This window comes from Rhinatrema bivittatum, chromosome 17 (genome assembly GCF_901001135.1).
Source record: "Rhinatrema bivittatum chromosome 17, aRhiBiv1.1, whole genome shotgun sequence".
Taxonomy (NCBI): Eukaryota; Metazoa; Chordata; class Amphibia; order Gymnophiona; family Rhinatrematidae; genus Rhinatrema; species Rhinatrema bivittatum.
This window is the reverse complement of record NC_042631.1, coordinates 42,788,370-42,812,187: the sequence shown is the minus strand read 5'-3', so window position 1 is coordinate 42,812,187 and position 23,818 is coordinate 42,788,370. Positions and strand designations below refer to the sequence as shown.

General features: G+C 42.6%; 1 protein-coding gene across 1 annotated transcript in view; it reads right to left on the bottom strand.

Moving 5' to 3' along the window:
* Positions 1-23,818, bottom strand: part of MUC2 (mucin 2, oligomeric mucus/gel-forming) — a 198,292-nt gene that overhangs the window by 152,400 nt on the left and 22,074 nt on the right. The window contains exons 3-6 of the mRNA XM_029583115.1: positions 20,874-20,988; positions 10,937-11,027; positions 10,500-10,609; positions 8,227-8,443 (exon numbers count right to left, since the gene is read on the bottom strand). Coding sequence (XP_029438975.1) covers positions 8,227-8,443; positions 10,500-10,609; positions 10,937-11,027; positions 20,874-20,988 — 533 coding nt within the window. The remainder of the gene's footprint in view (positions 1-8,226; positions 8,444-10,499; positions 10,610-10,936; positions 11,028-20,873; positions 20,989-23,818) is intronic.

Below are 23,818 nucleotides of genomic sequence, written 5' to 3'. Positions count from 1 at the left end.
CTCCTTAATCCCCCCCCCCCAAGACTTACCAAAACTCCCTGGTGGTCCAGCGGGGTCAGGACGCCATTTCTGAACTCCTTTGCAAGGAGCACGTGACGTCGGCACCACGTCGGAGTGACGCGGCGTCACGTGATTCCCCGCGGGTTCGCTCCGGGACCCTCGTTCGACCCAAAAGGAACTTTTGGCCAGCTTGGGGGGGCCTCCTGACACCCCCAAGCTGGCCAAAAGTTCCTTTTGGGTCGAACGAGGGTCCCGGAGCGAACCCGCGGGGAATCACGTGACGCCGCGTCACTCCGACGTGGCTCCGACGTCACGTGCTCCTCGCAAAGGAGTTCAGAAATGGCGTCCTGACTCCTCGCTGGACCACCAGGGAGTTGTGATAAGTCTTTGGGGGGGGATTAAGGAAGGTGAGGGGTTTAAATTTTTATTTTGGATCAACAATCGCGATTTCCAACGTATTCAACATAGCTATGTTGAATAAGTTGGAAATCCGATCGTTTTCGCCTCATCACTTTTTTAAGTTAAAAAAAAAAAAAAAGTAGCGTTTTACATTTAAGTTCAAAACGAATGCACACCCCTATGTAATACCACACACACAAAAAATGCGTCTAATCTACTGTAGCTTATTACATTGAACCAAGCGTGAGGGGCTAAAAGGCTACTTAACAGGCATTTATTCACTTTTTCTGAGAAAGGTGAGGCTTCTGAGGCTTGTTTTCTAAAACAGGATGTGATTTTGTCTTCATACCAAAGTCAACAAATATCATTTTACTGAAAATGTTTCCAAATCCTGAATTTGGGTGAATTGAATCCTAAGGGCCTGATTCAATAAAGCTTTTCTTTCATCCTGTATCTATTAGGGAAAAGTTTCAGTGAATCAGGCCCTGCAAGTTCTGGTAATATACTATATTACTATTTTATTTATTTATTTATTTGTAGGGTTTTATATACCGTTATTCGGTAGAGCCATCATACTAAATACATATATGGAAACAGTGATCTTGCTGTATCACAAATTATGATTCAAATAACCATATATACAAGACACAACAAATCTCTTACACAAATCCCCTATGGGAGGAAATTTTGAGTGGGCCACACAGTTGCAACATAGGCACACACTTTTAACATGCACACTTAACTACACACTTTGTAGTTTCCTTTAAAAATTAACTAGTATAAAGTAAACACGCTAAAAGCTCATACTATTTGCATAGGTGACAGAGTGGGGAAAATATCAAATATCAAAGATATGCATTCCATTTTCCTTCTTAGACCCAAATGCACCCCCCCTAGGGATGACTTCTTGCAATCTGGCTGAAAGTAGTTGCACTATGGAAGCTTGTATGTTCTTTTAGCCAATAGAGAAGGGCACCTTTCTGACATGAGGACTACATGCTAAACCGCAAAATGTTTTGCAGATGGGGGCCCATAAAGCAAAACAGCCTGGAACTTGCATAAACACTGGCTCATTATGATATCTTTGCAGTTGGTTTTCTCACTAAAAAAATAACTATACCTCATTGAGGGAAAGTCATCTTTTTATAGGCAATTTCTTGTGAAGGTTTGCTACGGAGCTTTCATGGACAACGGGCCAATAACCCACAGGAAATCCCACAGAATAGTACATCACATTCTCAGGTTCTTGTCTTATGTATGGGACATAGTACGATCATCAAAATGCTATGCTAGTGATGATCATCATACTTATGAACCCCAGAATGTTTTTTTTTAATATGTGCTAGAGAATCATCTTCTCTTTGTGAAAAACATGCAAACAGGACGTTGGGCTAATTTGAACATTTAGATTGGATTAATTTAATTGAAAAAGTTGTGCTTGTGCTCTTTCATAAAAGAATGCATTTTTCTGTTTCCAGTATTATTTACTTGGAAATGTATTATCTCTAATAAAAAGAAAATTAAAGAAATGCATAAAGAGGTCAGTATTCAAAGTGCGTTCAGCACTATTTAGATGGAGAAGCGGGACTTATGCATCTAAGTTGCAGACGCTGAATATGCGAGCACGTTCAGCGGCCGCTGCTTAGGTAAGCCCCTTATATGGCTAAAAAGGTAGCCGCATAAAAAGTAGGCATGTAGTGGGTGGATCGGGGTTAGCCGGATAAATCCACCCCATGGTTATTTGATTTGCCGTTTTTGATACAGCAAGATCCTTTGATATACGGTCTCTTCCTTTTTTGTTTCTTGATTATATTTGGGCCATGCTTTATAAACCATGGGCCTGAAGTCCGAGTGGTTTGTAATATTTTGTGAACCCCAGCATGCTATAATTGTCTTATTCTGTACTGCGTTAGGAATACATTGTACCTGCATTATCAACAGTTTGCTCCATGGAGGTAAAGCTCAAAAAGCCCTTGATAAAGCAGGCCTTATTATTATTTATATTTAATCCTCCCATTTGCTCTGCTTTTTCTCAGTCTATTAAACCCGTCTCTTGCTCCATGAAACCTGTCTCTCTGCCTCCCTTTTTCTCTCTCTTCCACTTAAACCTTTAAGTGAAGCATTATTGCCAATTACTGTCTCAGCAATAAAGGTGATGTTATTGATATGCGAAAACACACAGAGCAAGATCTTATGCTGAAAGATTTGACTCCTCAGTCATGGTGCACAGTGCATACTGCCAAAGAGTTTCAGGTTTCTGTTTAGTGCTGAGGAGAGCTATAGCAGGTAGCTCTTTGTCAAGCAGTGGACCTTCCCATGGGTGCCTGCACGTTAGTCACAGAGCCCTGGAACATTCTAGCAGTTTGCATTGTAATGGAGCGACACTCTTGCTAGTATTTAGAGGGAAAACAGAGGCCACCAACTTAGGATGCCAGAAAGAGAATGCCATGGAAGAGCCACAAGTGTAAAACAACCTCATATAATAGCATTATAAAGCCATGGAACAACAAAAAACAAAAAATCTCCTGTTAATCCACCTGAGAACGCTTTGAGGCAGTGAAATGATAGGTGCACAGACATATAATACAGTGCATACAGGTACTTACAAGCACAGGTGTATTTCTCCATAGCAGAGAGTGACTGTCCCAGCCTTTCTGTCATCATCCTTGGTTAAAACTAATAAGACTGCACTCCTCCAGATACTCCAAGGGTTATACCCACTGCATTGACAATTACTGAAAGTAATGCTGGGAATTCCATTTATAGAGATACTGGTGAATTTTTCTGAATTAGTCCGCACCCCTTTGTAACCAAGGATATCAGCTAAATGCAATCCAGATGAACAGGATCCCGGAGAATGCAGAGTGAATCACATTTGGGGACTGGTCTCTATTTCCTGTGGCCTGTGGAACCCTCCCTCTCTCCTGGCTAGCGACTCGCGAGAGCTCTCCCTCCTGGACAGCAAGGGAAAGGGACTGCTGTGCTCCGGCCCTGGGGAGTGCCCCCAGTACAGACTGTGGTTATAACTTCTTCATATGATCTCGCGGCCACCCGAACAAACCACGATTCAGGAGCTAAGAGGACTGCACTTTGTGAATCGCAAGTCACAAAAACTGAATCAGCCCATCTTTATGTTTAAAAGAATGCTGTAATCACAACGGTAGGAAGTGCATGTGTCCTCTATGTAGGACCTTGTATTTCCTTCTCTGGCTTCATCTTATGGGCTGGAGACAGCAATCACTGGATCATACGCATGAATGTGCAGGGAGCTGAAGGGACTGCCCATGGCACCCTCAAAACTCACTCCACTGGGGGGGCTGCTTGTTTACTGGGTGTGTGCAAATCTCTTAATCTGCAAGCAGCTGTGACTAGCTGAAATGAAAATGTGCATTGACAGATTGTCTTGTCTATCAGGGCCGGTGCTAGCAATTATCTGCCCTCTGCGAATAATTACTATACTGCCCCCCCCCCTCCCACCACTTTGTGCTGGTTTTTTTTAACACAAACCTTTTGCTGTTTTCCCAATTACCAACATAAAATAGAAACTATTAGCCTCAAGCTCTGTACCAGGCCCCCTTTCCCTGCTCCCTCCGGCAATCCAAACTTTCCAAAACCGACACACCCCTGAACCTATCCTACCCCATACACAGGTCCAAAATGCCTAAATTGTGCAGGAGAGATCCTCAGGCACTCCTGTCCCATCTACCAGTACGTAAAAATGGCAACAGCTGGAACCTGTAGAAAAGCATGCACTGCTGTGGTGCCACCCGGAAAAACCCTGAAAAAAAAAAGATACTTGGAACCCATATGGTATTAACAAGATTATAACACGTTAGGTGTGGGTTTGGCCCTCGGACAGCCTTGAGTAAACTCGACTGGATGACAATAATGATAAAGTAAACTCATTCTAAAACACTGCTTATTACCAACACTTGAAAAGCAACAACCCTTTCTGTGAAAAGGCAACACTGCAAATACTACACAAGGACCTAAAGCACCCTCTATTAGGAAAGCAGAACATACAAATGACACGCTAGCAGAATACCCCACCTCAGTTACACAGACAGACCCTCACCAAATACATAATAAAGAGACCATAGAGTATAAATAGAAACTGAACTGGAAAATGTAACAAGCCAGGCTCTGCATACAATGCATCCCTGGAAAAACAGAAACATCACCAGTCATTATAAATCATCAAACAATAACAAATAAAAAGAATATTTCCAAAAAGCTGACAAACAGAATAACATCCAATAATTAAGATCTCATATAAAAAGTTAAAAAACATTTTCAACAGCAATAAAATATTTTAAAATGCCAGACACATCAAGCACCCAATAATTAAAACTAATGAGGTATGGAAAAATACCCCTCTCCCTGATTCTGAAATCTTTTGATTTCCAGTCACTCAGAGCAAGGCTCCCATTTTCACACACGCATACACAATTCAGACAGGCTCTCATTCATACACACACACACACACATATACATATACAACCCAGGCAGGCTCTCGTTTACCAGACACACATGCAATCCAGAGAGGATCTCATTCACAAACACAAACAGAACCCAGGCAGGTTCCCAATCATACACCCCTGCACACCACCAGACAGGCTCTCATTTACATACACACACAACCAGGCAGGATCCCATTTACACATACACTCACAACCCAGACATACTTCCATTGACTCTCTCTTTCTCTGTCACACACACACAACCCAGGCAGACTTCCATTCTCTCTCTCTGTCACAAACACACACAACCCAGGTAGACTCCCATTCACACCCATACACCCACAACAAGGCAGACTCGAATTTACACCCACACACACACACACACATACCCCAGGCAGACTTCCATTTACACACCCCCACACACACACACAACCAGGAGGCAGGATCCCATTTACACACACACACGCATGCACACACACACACACACAACCCAGGCAGACCTCCATTCTCTCTCTCTCTGACATGCATACCTACACAACCCAGGCAGACTTCCATTCACACACACACACACACACACATAACCCAGGTAGGCTCCAATTCATACAAACACATACCTATACACATACACAAACCAGGCAGGCTCTCATTCACACACACACATAACCTAGGCACACACTTACACAACCATTAATAATGGTCACACATACATAATTAGGGTGATGTGAGGAAAATCAATGCTTATCCCTGAGATAAGCAGTATGGAACCTGTTTACCTTTTGGGATCTTGTCAGGCAGTTGTGACTTGGATTGGCCACTGTTGGAAACAGGAAACTGGACTTTATGGACCTTTGGTTTGACCCAGTATGGCAAATCTTATATTTTTATGTTATATTCTTATAACCACGGCAAACTCCCATTCACACACAAAAAACCAACCAGGCGGGCTGTCATTCACATGCACACACACATTCCAGGTAGGTTTCCATTCACACACACAGCACTGGCAGGCTTCCATTCACTCATAATCTTTTATGCAGGCAGGTTCACTGGGGCCTCTCTTACTCCTCTGGTAATGCTGCCCCATACCTCGTTTGTTGAGGGAGGATAGCAAAAGTGTTTCTGCAGCTGTAGAAGCCCTTTCTGTGACTCTTCCTTGTCTTCCGTCTCTGTGGTATTCAAACTCATGGGGCTGGCACTACCTCTATGCTCATCTCATACAACATGAAATGGCACATAAGGAGAAGCCACAGAATGGGCTCCCACTTCTTCTGATCTTGGATCAGGTCATATTATGCAGGCCTGAGGCGTGGCATGCAAGTTTCTCCTGCCACTGGTGGAATGGGGAGCATCGGCAGGCACGTGGGCCTCTCCTTTCTTCATGTGCCGATGGGATCGGGTCCACTGGCAGTTGCACGCTCTCTCCCTTTTTCCGCCAAAGGTGGGATTGCTTCCACCAGCAGCCACAAAAGCTTTAGTGGGCCCCTTCCACCAATGCCACCTCCCAGGTGTGCTTCCCTATACAATTGCACGATTTGCACACCCAGTAGCTCCGGGCCTGCTGTCTATAGACTTTTACTTAGGGAATCACCATAGAATGCATTTGTTAATTACAGTGCCTCATTTCTAAGCATGATATCTTGATTCTTACTCCTATGTTTCTTGTTTTCATGCAGGTCTTTTATTTTTTTGTTTTCTGATATCTCATTGATCAGATTATGTACACCTTAAAAGTCCCTTGGTTTTTTAATGATTCCTTGCTTCTTGTTGTTATGGTTCTTGTTTTTACGTTGGTATTTTATTTTGTTCTAACTTTTATGAATGTATTTATTCTTACCTCCTCTGTTTTTACTTTTTATTTTAACTTTGAAAGCTTGTAGGATGATGATAAATGTAACTCTGAGTATAGATTAATACAAATGTGTTTTACAGTATATCATGACTGTTTTGATGTAAGAACAAAAACAAGGAACAAAATTACATCACAACATACATGAAAACTTTGTACGGTAATTTGCAGGAACTATTTTAGATTCATTTCTCTGTCTGTGGGTTTATGACTGTTTTGATGATTTTTATCTTGAGCTTTGATATATGATCTGCATTAATGTTTGCTTTGTCACCTTGAGCACCATAGTGGAAAGGTGAATAGTAAATTGAAAATAAATAATAAGAAACAATTTCAAAGACAATTCTAGCAATTTGTCTACTGTCCCTTCTCTGGCACTGTGATTTTGCATTGGCACAGTGAAGCTTATGCCATCCCAGGCCGGATAGTACCAATATCTAGCAGTATGTACACTCAAATTGCAAAAATAACTTTTGCATTAAAGGTTATTTTCTCAGAAATCCCATACTTAGCATATGCCAAGAGAATTTTTCTTTCTTTCCTGAGTTGCTCCCACAGTATCTCCCTGATAGGCATCAAAGGGCAGTCAGATAGATATGCAGAAAGAAGCCAAGACACTGCAGAGACAATAACCGACTGAAAACATGATTTTCCCCTTGTGAAGGTATATTGCATTGCATTTTGGTGCTTGACTGGTTCACCGTAGGCTTACAGTCCTGTGCACATCGAAGGGCACACTCACCGAATTCAATGACAAGGCTGGAAGAGGTAATAATAAACCGTGTATACTAGAACTAGTCCTCAGGAGCATACTGGTTTTCAGGTTACTCATAATAGACATGCATGAAAGATATCTGCATACATGGAGTCTAAGAACCAGGCTGATTCTGAATATACATATACTGTACATCTGAGATATACTCATTCTGAGTACTCTATAAATCAGACCAACTATGGCGCTTCAGAGGACTGGTTAGACAACAACTGCTATAGCTATATAGCTATAGCTATAGCTATAGCAAGATGTAATGTTCATCTTGCTTCAGTTACATGTACCAAGTTATTTCCTAAGTTTATTTCAGTTGTTTTAAATTAGATTGTACTTTATTATAGTTTATTCGATATGTTCCATGTTCCTTGTATGTTCCATGTAAACCGCCTTCCCGGCGATAGTTTTCTCTGTTAATTGTGAACCGGAGTGATATGTATTGTATACAGGAACTTCCGGTATATAAAAACCTAAAAATAAATAAATAAATAAATAGCTGATTTAACCAAGAAACCAAGGAAATAAGGACAAACAAAGAAAAATTGAAACTATTTTTCATATCGGTGTCAATGAATGCTAACATACAATTAGTGTCCCAGCCAATCAGATTCCTCTCTCTGTCCAAGTCATTGTATATTAAAGGATTTGGCCATTCTGTTATGTGGATCCACAGCTGATGAAAGACGTGGGGAATCACATTTACTGAAACACCACCTCACTGTCCCCATTCCTTCCTTCGTACCCAAACTTACGACAGAAATCTTTTGTCCTCCAGTTCTGCGGGCGCCCGCCAGCATGGGAGCACTGCCGGGAGTACTCGGAGATGGTACTGCACAGGCAGAAGGAGTCCTGAGTCCTCTCACAAGAGCACATATCCTGCATGCAGGCCTGGATGTAGGTCTCTAGGTTCAGACGGGCCTTGCAGTCATCGAATGCAGACAGAGTCAGTAGTTCCTCGCACTCAGAACGCTGAAGAAAGTGAGAACAATGGAAAGATAAAAGGAGGCTCCAAATCCCCATAGGATCAAGTCTCCTCATATTTGATTGCATTTACAGGCTCTTTTATGTATTACTGTAAAAATCTACATCTGCGTCAGAGCGGCAAGTGTAATGGCCCGGGGCTTAGTGCTCTGTATTTCCCATCCATCTAAGACCAGTGAGTCAAATGAGTGACTGAACAGTGACTCTTTGATGGGGGTAATTTTGATATTTAGGAGAGTAAAAACACGCAGTTTCAGAGAGAGAATGATGTAGATTACAGGGACATACAGTGGTGAGGACATTCAAGAGCGTAAAGATGAACGTCATAGTTATGAGAGTGACGGTCTTTCTATGATGCTGTCATTCTTACAATGAGGATGAATAGTGGCCCAGTTGCAAAGGAGGCAAACCACAGCTTCCTCTAAAACCTGTGAAAAGATTGCTGTTAAAATGCTAGGAGGTCCAAGAGATTCTCCTTCTTGGGAATGATAGCAGTTTCCGAATGGCAGCACCAGGCCATAAGGATACCCTGAACTTCAGATTGTTGAAAAGAGAATGATAGAGCTACAGCAGTCCTGCATTCAAGAATTAGCCATGCAAAAACAGACTAATGCATGAAAAGGATGTGTCTGAGGCCACTGAAACCACAACACTGGTCTTGACGACTAAGTCACACCAAGAAAAGCAAAACTACATGTTTCGTCATAATGTGGACAAACCCAGGTCTGGAGTGAGCTGGCAGCCCTATGCCTTCATTCTGGGCTGAAAATCCAGCAAACTGTTATCATTTTTCTCCCTTACTTCCTCAGCTACAGGCTAAATATGTTTGATGTAGTCACTTACAGGGGTGAATTTTCAAAAGATTTCAGTGCCTAAAATTGGAAGTAGCATGCACCTGTGTAGGTAGTATTTTTCAAAAACCTGAAGAATGCGCATATTAGAATTTTAAATGGGGAAAAAGGGCACTTTAAGAGTGTTCTGGGGCAGGGTTCAGGCGTATTTTGTGCTATATGTGCACACACTATTTTGTGCTATATGTGCACACACTACTAAACATACATGCACACTTTTACATCTGCAAATTGAGCCATGGAACTCACATCACATTTGTCTTTGGTCTGCAGTTTTTGGGTGGGAGAACTGGGTTAGAATTGTTGAAGGGTCTGGGAAAACTGGTTGAAGTATGAATGAACAGGTGGAGGTGTCAGCGAGCACACAAGTAAGGATTTTCATAAGTGGAGTACATGTACACTTTATAAAATACCTGCCTCCGTGCATAAACTGAGGGCTATTTTGTACATGTGTAAAGTTTATGCACATACTATTAGAAAAAGGATTTTGAGAGAATGTGATTCCCTGCATTATGAAAATCTGCATGTACTGACGCATGCCTTCGGGGCTTTATTTTATAAACTGTATGGATCTCATCACGTAGTTTATAACTTATGAGTGTATATAGGCTGACTTACACGGACTGATGAAAATTACCTCCAGTATGATAATAATTGTATCTTTATGCCTCGCTAACCATAGGTGCGCAAGGTTTGTTGCAATGCAATCATAATTCCTGTACAACTGACAGATTATTAAAACCGTACACAAAACAAACAAATGCAATTAAATAAAAGTAATGAAGGACATTTTCTGAGCTGTGAGTGCCTGCATTAAGAATCTGAAATCTAGTAATTTGGAGCCAGAGAGTTTCAGAGGTACGAGTGACATCCTGGCTTTCTTTTTTTTATTACTAGAACAACTCGGCGCAGTGTAGAGAAAGTGTGGGATTCTTACAAAATATTTTATCATGATATATAAGGTATCTGATGACTACTACAGTTTTGATTCCCAATCCAGAAAGGAAGGGGGATGGTGCTGTGTGTGTGACCTAACTGCAGTTTGCCCCTCTTGCTTTCAGAATCACTGGTGGTGATGATACATATTCTAGATGGAGCACCAGTCCCAGGGCTGGACTTCACATGTCAGTACACCTTTTCTCACTTATTCTGTCCCTGACTGAACACCTTGTTGTATGCAGTTTATTACTTACATGCTGGGAGCAGACAGGTATAATCTGTGTCTCATCAGGATCTATGCATACATCATTTGGCTTCTGAATCTTCTGTAAGTTTCCAAATGTGATTGGGCCGTAGTGCATGCCTGCAACAGGAAAGCATGGTGTATATCAAAGAACAGTGTCACCTTCTAAAGAAGAATCAGTTTTTGGATCATGTGGATTGAGATCCAAATATGCAGAGTCCAAGCCTAGTATTTTCCAGAAAGTAGACTTTTTTTGGATCATGATATCCAAAGGTGAGAAGGAAGATAAAATATTATTACCACTCAGTTATAGTAATTTATCTAGCATAGCAGAGCTCCGTCTAGGAGCCCCTCCCCTCCATCATGCATGCCTCCCATCAAGGATTTGTTACAGAATTCATCATAAATGTAAACATCTAAAAGCTAACACTGTTTGACCCCCCTTACCTTTATCTATAAACTCATTGTAAGTTGGATATCCATTGTAATCCCCACATAGGCCGCAGGTACGGTTGTTAAACTTGGCGCTCAACTCCAGCTGCATTTGAGAAAAAGATAACGAGAAATAATTGGTCAGAAAAAAAACCCAGTCATCTCATTTTCTGAAGTTTGAGAGGAATTTACCTGCATCAGTCTCAGATAAAGCCATAGCAGATAAACAGGGACCTTCATTTTTGTTTTTTATTGTTCTTTAATTTTTCTGGGAATTTATCACGGTTTATGATGCCAAAAACAACTGGAGAAAATCAGACATTATTTTTCCAGGTTAAGTTTTTGAATTTATTTTGGAGATCGGAAGCCAGGATGATAAAATATTAAACAGGTTCTCCCACCCTCCCACCCAGCAGCATCCCCACCTTTTCACTGGCAGTATGCTTACTGAGGTTTTGTGCTCTGCCACTCAGCAATTCTGCTTTTGTGCAGGGCCAGGGAGCTTGCCAAGATGCGCTTCCAGTAAAGAGAGCCTGCTTCAAATGCATTTACGGCACCAGACAGTAGGCACTTTGGCTGCTTGAGGAGTGAGGAGGCGGAATTTGAAACATGGCATCAGCAGCACTGGAGGGTGAGTGCTTTCACTGATGGGGGCATGGGCGGGACTTGAAAGGGCATATGATTTCTCCCACACTGGCTTCCAGAAGTGGCTGGAGGCCAGCTACAGCTCTGCAACAGCTTTGTAATCAGCCTAAAATTAGGGCGAATATTGGTTTAAATCGAATATCACCTTTGGAAAAATCCAAGAATTTAAGCGTGAAAATCAGTTTAAACTGAAAATGAAGGCCTCTTTAGATAAAGTAAATGAAGTATTTGCTTCATTCTTTACTTAGGAGGATTTTGGGGAGATGCCCATATCTGAACTGTTTTTTTTTCTGAGGGATGACACAAAAGAATTGAATCAAATCACTATGAATCTGGAAGAGATGCTAGAGCAAATTGACAAATTAAATAGTTACAAATCACCAGGACCTAAAGGTATTAATCCAGAGTTTTAAAGGAACTCAGATATGAAATTGCAGACCTACTACTGGTAATTGATAATCTGCCATTCAAACCTGCCTCCTTACCTAAGGACTGGAGAGTAACAAACTAACACCAGTTTTCAAAAAGAACTCCAGGGGTGGTTTGACTAACTAAAGATCAATGAGCCTGATGACAATAACTATTATTAAGAACAAAATTACTGGTTAGATGAATAAACAAAGCTCAATGGGGATCAGCAAGCATAGAGTTAACAAAGGGAAGTCATACTAATCTATTAGCATTCTTTGAAGTTTTAGATAAGTTTGTGGAAAAATGATAAGCCAGTCATTAACGCATGTGGATTTTCGGAAGGCATTTGATAAAGTCCCACATGAAAGAGTACTCCAAAAACTAAAAATATCATGGAAAAAAGATATGACTTATTGAGGTTGGTAACTAGTTAAAAGATAGAAAAAAAGTCAGTTTTCTCAATGGAGAAAGGTAAATAGTGGATCTACACTTGGACAGGTATTGTTTAATTAGAGACCTTTATTTTCAGTTTTTATTTTATTTTTCCTGGGGAATTTCAATGCTATAAAAAAAAAAGACAGTGGTAAAATGACCTTTCTACTGATTTTTGTCCCGTGGCGGGGACAGTGGGAAAGGAATGAAATGGGGAAAGGAGAAAAGGCTTGATGGAGAAATCAGAATTAATCTCATGAATCTTTTCATGGCAGAAGTCAGCCATAGTGTGGATAGTAGGTGACAGTGTGAGGAGAGAGGTTAGTGTGATAAAGAGATGGCGAGAGTTAGAATCGAGGATGGACTTGCTTGCAAGTGCAATAGCAGACTGAAAGGAAATGAGCAGAAATGCATGAAGTCAGTATGGGAATGAGATTTTAGACAGAGATGCTTGCAGAGTGGGTGCAAGAATAATGAACTCTGGATAAAAGATAAGGTTGGGGTTTAGTATGCTTAAAGAATTAGAGGAGTGTTGTGACCAAGGTGGAGTTGGTGCAACCTGGAGGAGTCAGGAGAAGCAGAGGCCCAATTGGAGCTTCATCCACATTCCCCTCAGGTTGAGCCTTTTGGGTGCCAAGGCTGGCAGGTCTTAGGTGGGGGCCCTCTGATGATGATCTGAAGATCTTTAGCAGAAGCCAGGGCGTACAGGTGAAGTTGAAGGCAAGCTTGGATCAAGGCTGGAGGCGTTCAAGGTAGGTCCAGTGGTCAGACAATGATCAGTGGAAGGCGGCATTCAAGGAAGGTCCAGTGGTCAGGCAGTAGTCAGTAGCAGGCGGCAATGAAGAGAAATCCAGAAAACAAACTGAGATCAACATAGAGAATCTGTCCAAGGGAAGGCGGGATGGATAGGCAGAGCAGGGAGATGAGGAGCAACACAGGAGACAAAGCACACAGAAGAAGAAGACTGACCACAGGAACTGATGAAGTAATAAAGACCAAGAACTGAGGAACAGGACACTGGAACTGAAGCCAGGAATGAAGACCAGGAATGCAGGCAGGGAATGCTGAGGCACTCTACAAGGCTGTAGGGAGACCTGCTGCTGAGGCACTGGAGAAGCATCTGCAGAGGCCTTTTATAGGCTGTAGAGTGATGTCATCAAAGGGCACCTCCAGACTTTTCTCTTTTAAAGCTGAGAAGGTCAGATGCGTGTGTGCCCTAGGAGGAGCAAGGCAAAGCGACGTCGGCAGCATCCTGTCACAGTAGTCGGCGTCCTGCCAAGTCACGGCACAGCCTCTTGCCATGTCGGAGAGAGAGGCAGCCTGGCAGTGCTGGGGGACAACGATGTAGGTCTGATCTGAGGGTTAGTGCGGAGGTTTGCAGGACCCCCTGTGCACTGCCAAATGTAACAAGGGGTAGAGCCAGAGTGTCCAAAAAAGAGGGAAGTATAGTGTTAAAGCAAGAAACTTCCTTATTAGCAGAATCTAATATACTCGTGTAGTAGAGGAAAGATGAGAAAGTAGTGAAAAGGAGGCAAGGGTCAACAGCCTGTTAATTTCTAAAGATGGTGAGAATGACTAGACAAGAATATGGGGGAGGGTGGTTAAGTGTGGAAATTATCAGATGGTAGTCAGAAAGGGAAAGAATAGAAGTAGAGAAGCTTGAGAGAGAACGGCTGAAAGAAAAGACTAGGTCAAGGAACCGGCCACGCTGATGAGTAGCATATTTGGAAGTCAAATGAGGAGGTTAAAATGAGCAACTTTGAGGTATAAGAACTAGAGGTGTCATCAATGTGTAAGTGAAAGTCCCCAAGAAAAAGGGAAGGGGAAAATGGTTCAAGAAAAAAGGTAAGCTAGGAGTCAAAGCCAGTGAGAAAGGAGGTGCGAACTTATCAGGAGGTCAATATATGACAAGTACCTAGAAAGATAATGGGGCGAATAAGCAGATGGAATGGGAAGAAAAAGATTAGGAGATGAAACCTGCCCCTGAGGTCTACCAAGTGAGGTGTGCATTAGAAAAGATCATTTCCGTGACAGAGAGCAACAGATGATGCAGAGTGAGACGATGAAGAAAATCAGAGATACAGAGGTGATGAATGTGAGCATGCTTGCTGAAAATCAAGTGGACGTTGCAAAGGGAATGTGAGAATGGGAAATAAGAGAGGAATGACTATGCCCAACCCTTTTTGGAAGTAGTCCCACTGAATATCCCCGATTAAAGTTATACGCTACCTTTAGATGGATAACTTTAAAACTAACCAGCCAGCTTTTGAATATGACTGGTTATGTCTTAAGTTATCCAGCCTTGTGTTGCTGAATAACCAGCCACTTAATCCGATATCTTCAAAAGATATCCAGTTAAGTGATACTCCTGTACAAAAAAATAATACATCACGATGGGCTTCTCACCATAGGATTCCACTCCCGAATGTAACAAATCCGTTGCTGATTGAGATTTATTTATTTATTTTTATTTATTTATTTTTATTTATTTAAACATTTTTATATACCGGCATTAGTTGTGGACATCATGCCGGTTTACAGCAAACGGGTTAAGCTTGGAAATTACATTTTAACAGGGAAATCAAAACTGGGAGGGGGTAACAAGAAGTAGAAGAGAATAGAAATGATAACAATAACATGGTTCCTCAATGTGAGATGAGAGAGGATAACAAAATATGGTTCCTCAATATGAGGAGAAAAGAGTAGACGGTGTGGTGGCCTTTTATTCTGGGTAAGCTTGCCTTTTATTCTGGGTAAGCTTGCTTGAACAACCATGTTTTCAATTTCTTTTTGAAGTTGTTCATACATGGTTCGAGGCGTAGGTCAGGTGGCAGTGTGTTCCAATGAGTTGGACCTGCTATGGAGAGTGCACGGTCACATGTAGAGGAAAGATGGGCTGTTTTCAGGGAGGGCACAACTAGGGTGCCTTTTTTGGTCATTCTAGTGGGTCGACTGGACTGGGGAGTTGTGAAAGGGAAATCTAGCCAGTTGGAGTTGTGGGTGTGAATTGCTTTATGCATTATGGTGAGGGTTTTGTAGACAATACGAGAGGCTATGGGGAGCCAGTGTAGGTCTCTAAGGATGGGGTTGATGTGGTCATATTTACGGGAGTTTGCAATGAGTCTCGCTGTAGCATGTTGTAACATTTATTTATTTATTTATTTCAAATTTTTATATACCGGCATTCGAGACAGCAGTCACATCATGCTGGTTCACATAAAACAGGGGTGCATAGTAAACATAACTATAACAAGGTGCTGAAAAGGCAGTTACATATAACAGGGTGATAAGAACTTGGATGAGAAGGAAGAGAAAGGATAGGTTATTAATTTACATATGTAAAACAATAGAATGGATAACCAAGGTGTAGTTGGAGATCAGTTGACTATGTTGGCTGATGCAAATCCAACATTACTCTCTGCATCAACAGTACTGTTGCAACTCCAACATTACTCTCTGCATAAAAGGTACTCATGCAACTCCAACATTACTCTCTGCATCAATGGCAGGGGGTGGCAGGAAATTGGAATCAAGCAGTTACCAAGGGCCCTCAAGTTGGCAGTTGGTGAAACAGATAAGTATGGGAAAATAAGTGTGAGAGCTTGCTGGGCAGATTGGAAGGGCTATTTGGTCTTTTTTTGCCGTCATTTCTATATTTCTATCTTTTCTATGAGAATAGTCGCTCCCCTGTGTGGATTCTCGTGTGTCTTGTGAGGGCACCCTTCTCAGTGAAGCTTTTATTACATTCACTACATGAGAATGGTCGCTCCCCTGTGTGGATTCTCATGTGACTTGTGAGGGCACCCTTCTCAGTGAATCTTTTATTACATTCACTACATGAGAATGGTCGCTCCCCTGTGTGGATTCTCATGTGACGTGTGAGGGCACCCTTCTCAGTGAATCTTTTATTACATTCACTACATGAGAATGGTCGCTCCCCTGTGTGGATTCTCATGTGATTTGTGAGGGCACGCTTCTCAGTGAATCTTTTATTACATTCACTACATGAGAATGGTCCCTCACCTGTGTGGATTCTCATGTGACTTGTGAGGGCATTCTTCACAGGGAAGCTTTTATTACATTCAGTACATGAGAATGGTCGCTCCCCTGTATGGATTCTCATGTGTTTTATGAGGGCACACTTCACAGTGAAGCTTTTACTACATTCAGTACATGAGAATGGTCGCTCCCCTGTGTGGATTTTCATGTGACTTGTGAGGGCACCCTTCTCAGTGAAGCTTTTATTACATTCACTACATGAGAATGGTCGCTCCCCTGTGTGGATTCTCATGTGACTTATGAGGGCACCCTTCTCAGTGAAGCTTTTATTACATTCACTACACGATTTGTAGTGGTTTAATGGAAGAGTACGGGAGCCCTAGGAGTAGAGCATTACAGTAGTCTAATTTGGATGAGATGGTGGCCTGGATAACTGTACGGAAGTCTTGGGTGTGTAGAAGGGGTCTGAGTTTTTTAAGCACATTAAGTTTGAAAAAGCAGGTTTTGAGAATGGAATTTATGTAGTTCTTCATGCTTAGTTGGTGGTCAAGGAGAACTCCAAGGTCCCTCACAAATAGTTGTGTTGAGAGGAGGTGGAGTTTGGTAGTATCAGATAGCAGAGAAGGGGAGGATGAGTGAGGGGAGATGAGTAGAAGTTCAGTTTTGTTCGCATTGAGGGCAAGATGGAGGTTAGTGAGCAGGGAGTTAATGGCTGTGAGGCATTTCTCCCAATGTTCTAGGGCATCGGAGATGGAGTTCTGGATAGGGATGATGATCTGAACATCATCAGCGTAAAGGTAGAACTTAAGATTGAGATCAGAGAGGAGTTGGCAGAGGGGGGTGATGTAAATGTTGAAGAGGGTGGAGGAGAGAGATGAGCCTTGGGGGATTCCCTGCTGGAGGGGCTGTGGGGAGGATGTGGAGTTCCCGGTTTTAACGGAGAACTTTTGGTTTGAGAGGAAGGATTTAAACCAGGTGAGAGCCAGGTCTGAGATGCCAATGTGCTCCAGGCGTGTTAGTAGATGATGGTGGCTAATAGTGTCGAAGGCTGATGAAATGTTGAGGAGGGCAAGGAGGTAGCTGTCGCCTTGACCCATGCCCCGGAGGAGATGGTCTGAAAGGGAGAGCAGTAGGGATTCAGTGTTGAAGTGTTTCCGGAAACCAAATTGTGATGGGTGGATGGTCTTCCAGATAGTTCATGAGTTGGGAGTTGACAACGCTTTCCAATAGCTTGGCAATGAAGGGGAGGTTGGAGATTGGGCAGAAATTAGCGGGATCTTTAGGGTCAAGTGAGGGTTTCTTGAGGAGGGGTCTGACTACTGTGTGCTTGAGTGCATCTGGGACAGATCCGTGCGCAATCGAGCAGTTGATGATATCTGCTATGGATTTGACTATTGCGTTAGGTATAGCTAGTAGTGCTTTGGAGGGTATAAGGTCTTCAGGATGGGAAGAGGGTTTGAGCTTTTTGAATATGGTTTGGATTTCTATGGTGGAGGTAAAGTCAAGAGCGGGCATTGAGTTTTGGGTGGGGGAGGAGGGAACAGGCAGGGTGTGTGAGAGACTGTTCGAAGAGGGGGGGAATCTCTTTAGGAGAGTTGCAATTTTATTGACAAAGAAGTTGGCTAGTTCCTCGCATTTGGTGGAGGCATCGTAGTCAGGTGTAGTAGGAGGGATAGGAGTGGTAAGACCTGAGTCGTAGGAAAAGAGTATTTTGGGGTTGAATCTGTAGTCATGGATTTTTTTAGCGTAATAATCTCGTTTATGTTTTTGGGTGGAGAGTCTGTAGCTGTGCAGAGCTGATTTGTAAATGGCAGAGTTCTGAGGGGTCTGGTCTTTGCGCCATTGTCTCTCCTTTTGCCTAAGAGTAGATTTTAGGGTTCTCAGTTCTGGAGTGTACCATGGTTTGGTGGGTTTTGAGGAGTTCCTTATAACTTTTTTGGAGACTGGACAGAGTTTATTGGCAATGTCTCCTGTGATGTTATTCCAGGACGCTAGAGCTGTATCCGGATCTGAGCAATTTAAATTGGATAGTGAGGTGGCTAGAGCATTCGCTAGGTCGGCACTAGGGCAGGGTTTTCTGAATGTTATGGTCTTACTGTTGTTGTTGTTGTTGCTGGGGGGAGGGGTGTTGATAGAGAAGAGGCCTTCTATCAGAAAGTGGTCAGACCATGGTATAGGGGTGGAGGAAGGTTGGTTGGAGGCATGGACAGCCGAATTGACAAACATTAGATCTAAAGTGTGTCCGGCTTTGTGTGTGGGGGATGTTATGATTTGTTGGAATCCTAAAGCGTGTAGAGACTGTAATAAGGATTCGCATGACGCAGTTTGAGGAAGAGAGTCAACATGGAGGTTAAAGTCTCCAAGGATGAAGGTGGGGATGTCGGGTTTTATCCAATCAACAATGAATTTGATTAGGGGAGAAGGGTTAGTTTCTAGGCATGTGGGAGGGGCATATATCAAACAGATTTGCAAGGTGGCTGACCTGAAGAGGCCTATTTCTAGCCTGGGCGGAGTGGCTATGGGAATGGGTTTGAGCTTTAGATATTTCTTGGCTGCTAGCAAGAGGCCTCCTCCTCTTTTTTTGGGTCTGTGGATAGAGAAGAATTCGTAGGAGGAGGTGGGGAGTTGGTTAATGAGGACGGTATCTGATTCTTTAAGCCAGGTCTCTGTAACTGCGCAGATGTCAGGCTTGCAGTCGATGAGGAGGTCATTAAGAATGGGTGTTTTTTTGGATAGGGATTGAGCATTGAAGAAAATTATGGAGAGAGTGGTAAGGCCAAGAATTTGAGTCAGAGGGGAGATTAGAATGGGGATTAGGGATTTGCGGGGTGGGGGGGGATAAAGTATGTTGAGGGGATGGCGTCTGGAGAGTGGAAAGTGAATGTGTGGGATGGAGTATGCTTCCATGGTAGTATCTGGGCGTAGATGGGTGAAGTTACTGAGGGGGTGAGATAGGGGTGAGCCATGTTAGAGATTTAGTTCGGGTGCACAAGGAATGCTAATGATAGTAAGCAGTAAGGGTGACAACTAAAGTGCTGATGGGAGAAGGGGGGGGGGGGGAGTGAACACAGGGATAGGAGACAGTAGATATCAGCAGTATTATCAGCAGTATTATCAGATTTATTTAACATTCCCCCTTTCAGCCACTTAAAAGTGGACTACATTCAGGTATTTTCCTGTTCCCAGAGGGCTCACAGTCTAAGTTTGTACCTGAGAAAATGGAGGGTGAAGTGACTTGCCATGGCTTCACTGGTTTGTAGCTCACTGCTCTAACCACAAGACTAATCCTCCACTCCATAGCCCACTTAACCCCTTCTAAACCAAAATCTTGGCACCGGCCTACCAGGCCTATCACCTCACTCCCCCAGGAAAAAACTGAAAAAATTGTTCAACATCTCCACCCTCCAATGCCCCCCCCCCCCCAAGCTGCCATCCCCTACTCAAGCCCTCCCACCGACCCAGTACCTGAAAATAACCCCTCACATGGTCAGAGATTGCAGTGTGCTGTGATTCCAGGTGCTTCCAGTGTAGCCGTTAGCTTTCGCTTCCAGTGTGGCTGCTATCATCATAACTTCAGCAGCTTGTAATCTGGGGTCATTCTGGGGCAGAGGTATTCTGGGGCATGTTTAAGTTATCTGGCTAATTTAGGAAGATTTCAGTTTTACCTGGCTAAGTTAGCCAGCTAATTTTTGGCCTGCTTCCAAACAGGTCTAAAGTTATCCAGCTATCTGTGGCCAAATAATCAGCCACTTAACCAGATAGCTGATTCCCATCCCCTACCTCAATTGTAACAAACCCATTGCTGGCTGAAATCTTACTCCTGCCCCCCCCCCCCCCCCCCCTCAAAACCAAAATCTCAGGTTTTGGTTTCGATCTTTTCTAATGCACACCTCACTTGGAAGACCACAGGTTTCATCTCCTAATCTTTTTCTTCCTATTCCATCTGCTTATTCGCCCCATTATCTTTCTACCCGGGAAAAATTGAGCAATGTCTCTACCCTCCAAACCTCACCCTCCCATCAACCCAGTACCTGAAAATCCCCCTTATGTGGCCTAGGATTGTTGCAATCCCGGGTGCTTTCAGCGTAACTCTTAGCAGCCATACTGGAAGCGAAAGCTATCATCGTAACTGTTCAGCCAGTTGCCGCCGTCCTGGAATGCCAGCTGCTGAACAGTTACAATGAAAGCTGACACTTCAAAAACTTGCATTTAGATGAATAACTTGTGAGCCATCCATCTAAAAAGTTTTGGATATTGACCTCCTTATCTTGCTTTCCAGTAAGACAACCAGAACCACAACGCCCAGAATGTACAGGAATTACATTTTTATAAAAGCCAAATGAGACAGGATTGGCTTGATGAACAGAAAACCGGAAACTATCTCGCTGGTGAAGAATCACTGCTATTATCACACGTCACTAGTACAGCAGCAGAACAAGCTTTACATATATGCGGCACTACTTACCATAACTGCGTCTTCTTGGTTCCACATCAGGACCAGCCCTGCTTTGGAATACATCTTGACATAGGCATCATTTTTGTCTATCAGCAGCCCAAAACTGTAGTATGGGGTCTTTGCACTGCACAGGAAAAAAATTCAAGGTCAACCTATGTGTACGACAGTGTAAGAGTTTGCTCTCATTCTTTTATGCTCATCAAACGTTATAATCCAACTTGTAACATCACAGTCCATCACAAAGGAAATGATTATTATAATGGAAATGAAAGCTTCTGACGATCACTCGGTACTCAGTAATATATAAAGTTGGGATAAAGATCCTGATTTTAATCGAAAGGATTTTGGGAATCACTCAAATAATATGGGAACGCTAATTTGATTTATATTCCCCCTTTTGTGATTAGTCAGCTACTTCAAAGTGGATTACATTCAATTACAATAGGTATTTCCCCCTATCCAGTCTAAGGGGTGAATTCTCAAAAGAGTTGTGTGTGTAAAATTAGCATGCACGTGCACAAGTAGCTTGTACTCACATATATATGGTCTTGCGAGCACATTTACATGCACAAATAAGGGCAGTCTAGCACATTCCAGGATGGGGTACATGCATAAGTTGCTATTTTATAAGAGATTTACATGAGTACATTTAACAACTGATTCATGCAATTTTAAACCTGCTAATTATCTTGTGCAATTGATAGCAGACTCATCTGTTATCTGCTATTGGTTAGGTGGGTGGACTGGGTGAACTGCAGGTAGTTCAGGGTGAAGAACTGAGAGGGTCTTGGTGACCTGGAGAAGGATCGGGTGAACTGGTGGAAATATCGGCAAACTGGTGATTTCAATTACGCACGCTTATTTTAAAATATCCCCACTTCCATTTGTAAATCAGGGTTCTATGCAAGTTATACTTTTTCATTTATAAAATATATGCATGTTTGTTTATAAAATAGTAGGAGAAGAATGTGTTTTCAATTCATTGCAGGTATTCATGCGTAACCAAATATACGTGCGTATGTTGGGGGGGTGAACATACATGTATTTTATAATCTGCACGTACCTGATTTGCACAGGTTATAAAACATTGTACTAGATCTCCATGTGGCCATATGCTGCATGGGAGTTGTTTGAAAGTTATCTTCCTTGTTTGTATCTGAGGCAATGAAGGATAAAGTGGCTTGTTCAAAGCCACAAGGAGTGTCAGTGGATTCTGAGCCCTGACTTCCCTTGTTTGTAGCCTGCTACTCTCACCACTAGGCCAGTAGTTTCCAACCTGGGATCTGTGGGCCCCTAGGAGTTCACGAAACCATCACAGGGGGGGCGGGGTCCCCTAGAAGGGAAGCAACCAAAGAGCAACTGCTGAGAAACAGAGCAGGCCGACCTCACTTCTGAGGAGCTTTGCTCTAAGGATCCTGCTGCCTAATCCCATGCCCTCAAGAGGCCCAAGCTGGCAGGGAGAAGAGGCAGGGAATAGCACAGTTGATTGCCTCCACAAGGAGTCTGAAGCTATGCCAAGAGGAGAAGGGGAAGTGCACTACCACCAGCACCTTCAACACCTGCTGCTCAACAAGAGCACAGTGGAGGAGTAGCCTAGAGATTATGTGGCTAACTCTGCTCAACCTGGAAACGCCTCCCGCCTGCCCCTGGAATGCACCCAATTTATGTGGCTAGAATTTAGCTACATTCAGTTCTCAATATAGACGGGTATTCATTTAGACAGATAACTTTGCATGTCCATTTCTGCAAAAGAATTGGCAATGCTTGTAACACATAGAGCCACTGAGGCCAAAGCATCATCTTAAAAAGATTATCCCGCCCAGACACCAGCAGTGGCAAAGAATTCCATTGTAAAAACTTGTTTTTCATTCCCTTCAACAGAGGCTTGACATTCAGATCATAGATGTGATCCAAATTCAAAGTAAGAAAATTAAGAAAAATCCCTAAAGAAACAAAAGAACCAATAGCCCATTTCAATGGAAATGCATTCTCCCATAGAGATTGCTCTTGGGCATCAAGGCCAAAGCCTCCGACGTTTCCATATTAAGTTTAAAGCCTGAGAAGAATCCATAAGCAGACATTACTCTAAGCACCACAGCCAAAGACTCCAATGGCTGAGATAAATGGACTAACAGGTCGTTAGCAAAAGCCACAATTTTAAAGACCTGAGTCCCAATTGAACAGTTTTGACCAATTTTATTTTGTAAAAGCGGTATACAAACAAGCCCTCTGGGGACAGGGAAATACTTACAGTACCTGAATGTAATCCACTTTGAAGCGCTGCGAAATGTGGAATATAAATAAATAAATAAATAAATAAATAAATAAATAAATTTTGAAATAAATAAAATAAATGGATTGGAATACCAGCTATCCTATCCTCCTCCTTCACAGACTGCAAAGGGGTTCAAGTGTCAAAAGAAAGAGGGAGTTAGGGAGTTAACCTAGGCAAGGGAAGGCCTCGAAAAAACTGTTCCCTAGCCCACAAGTTTCCCTTCTCTCCAGTATACAAAGATTGAAAGAAATCTGGGAATACTGTGTGTATATCAGGAGCAGATTGGACTACCTTACACTAAGTATTCCAGATTGCAGCGACATGATAAATACCCACTCTACATTTAACTAAGGAAGCCAGCCCAGCAGCTTACCTCAGTTATCCCCAAATTTAAACAGTTGGTATTTATAATTTTATTTTATTTATTTATTTAAAAAACTTTTATATACCGGTATTAGTATGCATACATCATACCGGTTTACAATGTAACTTTAAAGGTAGAAATTACAATGAACAGGGAGGGCGAACAAGGAGGAGTATACAAAGAGCAGGAGGTGGAGGAATTAAAGCAATAAATAAAAACTGCAACGGACTATTTACAGGAATATACAAGGCGTAGGCAAGATACTTGCAGAAGTCGGTGTACTTAATCAGGGTAGGCTTGTCGGAAGAGCCATGT